The sequence below is a fragment of the Vombatus ursinus genome, unplaced genomic scaffold, assembly GCF_900497805.2.
Source record: "Vombatus ursinus unplaced genomic scaffold, bare-nosed wombat genome assembly UNPS02009205.1, whole genome shotgun sequence".
NCBI lineage: Eukaryota > Metazoa > Chordata > Mammalia > Diprotodontia > Vombatidae > Vombatus > Vombatus ursinus.
The window spans coordinates 26,967,780-26,973,779 of NW_020948983.1; the positions used below are offsets into that span (position 1 = coordinate 26,967,780).

General features: G+C 35.2%; 1 protein-coding gene across 1 annotated transcript in view; it reads left to right on the forward strand.

The window, feature by feature from the left end:
• MTHFS (methenyltetrahydrofolate synthetase) overlaps positions 1-3,382 on the forward strand; it is a 100,267-nt gene extending 96,885 nt beyond the window's left edge. The window contains exon 3 of the mRNA XM_027851393.1: positions 1,960-3,382. Within this exon, the coding sequence (XP_027707194.1) occupies positions 1,960-2,183 (224 nt within the window). The 3' untranslated portion in view covers positions 2,184-3,382. The remainder of the gene's footprint in view (positions 1-1,959) is intronic.
• The last annotated feature ends 2,618 nt before the right edge of the window (positions 3,383-6,000 follow it).

Genomic DNA, 6,000 nt, shown 5'->3' on the forward strand with positions numbered 1-6,000 from the left:
AGTGAGAAAATTGAAGCCATCCATCATAAATTTCTTCATTTTCTCTACTCCACACATCAACACTCCTCTAATTTTCATCCATTGTGTCCTTTCCGCTAGTCTTTGGAGATGTGTCCCTTCTTTTTGCTGAAGTTTACTCCTCTTGTGCCCTTAATTGTAATCTTCTGTCATTTCTGTGATATTGCCCTATTGATCATCTTCTCTCTCATTTTTTATCTCTTCCTGTGTACTAGCTCCTTCCCCTTTGACTACAAACATTCTCAGGTCTCCCCCACCATTAAAAACCTTCATTTAACTCTGCCATCTTCTCAACACTCTTCTTTTGTTTCTTCTTTCTTTCCCTGAAAACACTTTCTGTCTCCACGGCCTCCCTGCCCACATACTCACTTCTCAACTCATTGTAATCTGATTTTCGATCTAACTGTTCAGTTGAAGTTGGTCTCTCAAAGATTGCTAGCGATCTTTTTATCCACTGAATTTGATGACCTTTTTTCAGTCCTTATCCTCCATGACCTTACCACAGCTTTGACACTGCTGAACACCTCCCTTTTTCTGGATATTCTTACCTACCTTAGTATTTGTGACACTGTTATCTCTTGATTCTTCTCATACCAGTCTGATTGCTCCTTCTCAGTTTCAACATAGGGGTCAGGGAGAATGAGGAGTCAATGATGACACCAAGGTTTTCAACCTGTATAATTGGAAGGGTGGTGGTGCCTTCAACAGAAACTGAAAAAAGTTACAAAGAGAGATAGATTTACAGGGAAAGATCACAGGAAAACAGATCAAGAATTGAAAGGGGCCTCACATGTCATCTGGTCTACTCTCCCATTTTACAGTTGTAGAAATAGAGGCCTAAGGAGGTTGTTATATGCCTAAGATCATGCAGGTAATAATTGTCAGAGGTGGGATTTGAACCCAGGTACTTTGACTCTGGAGATAATCAGTTGCTTTGTAGATATTTAGTTTGAGATGCATATGCTACATCTTTCCTTCTAAACCTGCGCCTCTTTTAAGCTTTCTTATTTCTCTTGATGGTCCCACTATTCTCTAGGTCACCCTGGTTTATAACTTCCTTGACTCTTCTGTCTCCCTTGCTCCACATCCAATCAATTGTCTATATTTGTTGGTTATACTTACACCATCTTTTGCATCCATTCTCTTATATTCCCCCTCACAAGGTGACTGCTTCCTTAGTTGAGGCTCTCACCACTTCTCCACTAATGTAATAATCTTGCTGTTTCTTGTCACTTCCTTTTCTAATCCATCCTTCACAGAGCTCTTTCTTAGACATACATCTAACCATGTGACTCCTCTGTTCAAAGACCTTCAATGCTCCCTTTTGTCTCTAGGAGAAAATGCAAATGATTCTGTCTGGGAATTTAAGGCCTTCTCCAATCCCACTCCAACCCATCATTCTAATCTTATTTTATATTATTCCTTTTGAGACATCTATGTTCCCGCCCAATACTAGCTGGGCCCCAAACCCAGCAATCTACCTCTAACCTTTCTCTGTTCTTATGGGCTGCCCCTCATCCATGAAATCCCCTCCTTCCTCATTTCTTTCTCTTTTATTTTTCTAGGCTCATTTCATCCATGACCTCCCTCCTCCACTCCTAGTTGTTATGTGCTGCTTTTCAATAACGACATATTTTTCTGTGTAAATGTTGTACACCTCCCATCAGTCTGTGTCTAGGGGGATTTGTCTTTGTATCTCCAGTGCTTTGCACACAGCAAGTTCTTAATAGACACTCAAATTTAATTGTCTGAATTGAAAGAGAAAAGGCAAAGAACCAGCCTTTTAGGTTTAAGATAAGCATTACATAGAATTACTTGCAAACATTCAGGTATTCCAGTGGAACTATCTTTAATAACATGGCAGGATTAAAATAATCCATTATTTTTTAAATTTGTTAACTCTTTTACATGTGTTTTTTTTCCTTTTCTTTTTTTAAATAGGGGGTCTGGATCTCATCTTCGTGCCAGGTCTTGGATTTGACAAACAGGGCAACCGCCTGGGAAGGGGGAAGGGATATTATGACACCTACCTGAAGCATTGCGTGCAGTACCAAGAAAGAAAGCCTTATACGATTGCTTTGGCTTTCAAAGAGCAGATCTGTGGTGCAGTGCCAGTTGGAGAAAATGATATGAAAATAGATGAAGTGCTCTATGAAGACAGATAAACTTTGTGGTTCCCAGTGACAACTCTGTGGAATGAGCTGGGTTTTGTACTCGAGTAAAACCAAATGAATTCCTTTTCTCCTATCCAAAAATCATTTGCAACTCTACCTTTGTATTACTAAGAACTGAATTGACTTTGATATAATTAGAAAGGGTTTAGAATAAAATATTAGTTAAAAATCTTTAGCAATGTGGATAATAGAAGATTAGTAAAAATGAACATTGCATTTAGTGATTTTTCTTCCTAATTTCCTGGTATTAAAATGACAATTTTATATCTCCTTTGAAATGTAAATTATGGATGAGATTCTGTGGTCCATCTTGCATGATGAAGAGAATTTAAACTCATTTAGAACAAGGATTTTACTGTTTTCTAACATGTCCTTTAATGGCTCTGCTTCAATCCCTAGGACACATAGGAAGATTTGATAAATATTAATTGCTTTGTTGATGTTTGTTTCTTTTCATACTTCAGAGAGGGCAAATAGTACTCATCATGACTTTATTAATCCTTTTCTTCGTTCACCCAACCTGAAATTTGGGTTAAACACTTCATAGCTTTTGTGGGCTAAAGTGATGTAGGATGCAACAGAAATTGCTCATTGGTTTTGCAGCTTAATGCTATAATTCACCATGATTAGTCCCTAAATGCCTCATTATAGGAAAGCTACCTGTTAGTATCCCTAGATTCTAATGCCAAATTCTGATGTTATATCGATTATAAACTCAGCTCCATTTATTTGGGGTTTTTGACTTGAAAATAAAATTTGCTTTAGGTTGAAAGTTGACTGACAACATTTCACCTGGGGAACAATATCTTTTTCAGTTGTGCTAATAACTTAAAAGTGGCATTATTTGAATAATTTTTTCATAATGGCTTAGAGGATTGTATGTGATTTGAAACTTCATGTAAAAGTAGACATGTTGCAAAGAAAGTCAAGTAGGCTACAAAGAGTGAAGGTAGAAGTAACAATGCTATGAACAAGGTGAGGGGGGTGGGGTAGGGGAACTACATGTGAGCTATAAGGACAAATATTATGTTGGTTAAAAAAAAATGATTCAACACTATTTGATATTTGGAATTATTTAGACTATAAGTATTCATATTAAATATACTGTAATAAAAATTTTTGATATTGATGCTTTTTTCATAATTAAAACATTGTTATATAACTTTTTGCTATAGATTGAATCTGGATTTTTTTGTTGTTGCCTTTTAATCTTGGGTGGTTTTTTTGGGCATATGAATGGAGGGTTTTTTTTTTTTCATGAAACCATGACTCTATTACTTATTGCTTACGTAAAAAAAAAATAACCAAACATTTTAGTTTCAAAGCTATCTTGTGTGTCTGTGTCTCTAACTGAACCTCTCTCTGTTCCCTTTTGTGTTTTTAAAGCTAGATGGCCATTTTTTCTTTTCTTTTTTTTGTCATCTATATCACTAGTTTCTCCCAATTTTCCTCCAAATTAAAAACAACAACAACCACCATTTCTTGTATTCCTTGTATTCCTTGTAAATAAGGATAGTAAAGCAAAACAAATCTACGCTCGACCACTTAATACAGTGACTGGCACATATTAGGCACTTATTAAATGCTTATTGACTGACTGACTGACCTTTGCTATGTTAGAAAATATATTTTGGAGTCTGTCTCTTGATCCTCTCACATAATAGGTAACATGATTCATCAATGTTCTGATATAATGATGAGTCATTGTATTGGTTGAGTTCTTAAGTCTTTCAAAGTTGATTTTTAAAAAAAAAGTTATATAAATTGTTCTCATAGTTGTACTTACTTCACTCTGCATCAATTCATATATTTTTCAGGTTTATATGAATCAATTCTTTTCATAATTTTCATTCTATAATAATATTTTATTACATTCATACACCATAATTTATTCAGCCATTATTTAGTTGATGGCTACCCCCTTAGTTTACCATTCTTTTCTACGAGATAATGCTGCTATAATTATTTTTTGTACATATGAGACATTTCTCTATGATCTCTTTGAGCTTTACATACCTAGAAATGGAATTACTAGATCAAAGGAATGTACAGTTTGGTGTCTTTTTGAAGTAGAGTTCCAAATTGCTTTCCAAAATGGCTGGACCAATTCACAGCTTCACCAATAGTGCATTAGTGCGCCTTTCCCAGCCCCTCCAGCAATTGTTATTTTTTATTTTTGTCATTATTGCTAATCTGATATGTTTGAGGTAGAATCTTACGGTCATTTTAATTTGTATTTTTATTATTATTTGGAGAATTTTTTATATGAATATTGATAGCTTAGATTTCTTCCTTTGAGAACTTCTTATTTGTATACTTTTACCATTATCTATTGGGAAATGACTCATGTTACCTTGATTTTGAGAAATCAATATAATTTAACAGTATTTTTCTTATATGAACCAAACTCCCCATGATTATAGATGTGCATAGTTTTTCTTCTGTTATAACCCACTTAAAAGTTGTTATCTTTAATGTAGTAGGTGATACTAATTATGACCTCTTTGTTTATGTTTTTATGTACATGACCTGTCTGCACAGTTGGGGCTCATCTGTGTAGTACAAATATCAATGGACTTTTAGGGCACTAGTGTCAGAAATTTGGGGTTTCTGGTAGGAATTCTAGAATGGATCATTATAGAGACAGTTAATGTACAACTAGAAAACAAAATGGTAATTACAAGGAAATTAGCATGGTATCATCAAGAGCAGATCATAACAGACTAGCTATTTACTTTTTTTGGACAGGATTTATAAACTGGCAGGTCAGAGAATGTTGTCAATAGATTATACAGATTTTAACAAAGCATTTGATGATGGTGATTATGATTATTATAATAACAATGATAATAATAATAATAATGATAATAATGGCTAGTGTTTATGTAATACTTTAAGGTTTACAATGCAAACCTGGTTCTCCCAGAATCAGCCAGTAAATGGCCAAGACAGGATATGAACTCAGATCTTCCTGTTTCCAAAGCCAGCAATCTATCCACTATACCACAGGTATCGAACTTAATGGCTGGAGATGTGGCCTGAATTAGCTTAAAATGTAGTTGACAAATCTTTAAAAAATAAACAAAAACACAGTACGCTGTGGGTTTATTAGCATCTGTCCTGCCTACTTCTTGCTAGGAGGCTCAAATGAAATAATGTATAAGGCAGCAATGATAATGTGATAATCTCTTGGATTCTATACAACTGCAAGAGATTATCACAGCCATGTACTAATGGTACTTTGTTACTTGTCACTGTCATGTGGTGGGACATACCTCCCTGGCCTTCGCTTTCTTATTCTGTAAAATAAGGGGTTAAGGTAGATGATCTTCCAGGTCTAACACTGTAATTCAATGTTGAAGCACTCAGTACAATGCCTTGTACATAGTAGGTTAAATAACTGGTTAAAACTTAGATTCACTAAGCTGCATACATCCTGTGCATCTCACTGATAGGTAGAGTGATGTGCATAATACACACAGTAGGTATTCAATAAATAATGCTTGAATGGTTGAAGTAGATGAGAAACGTCATTTGACCTCTGGTATCATCAAATCTCATGTGGTTCACCAGTGGAAGGAGTGCATTGACCAAAAGACCTGGGTTCAAAATCTGTCCTTGTCACTACTTATGTGACTTTGGGCAAGTTACTTTACCTTAATCTCAGTTTCCTTACGTGTAAAATGAATGCAGGTAGGGAAGGAGAGGACTAAATGATCTTTATGGTCCCTCAACTTGTGATCCTATCGTCTTATGAATGACAATGTTCATTATATTGATGCTTTCTTTTATAGGAAGAGTTAGGTGT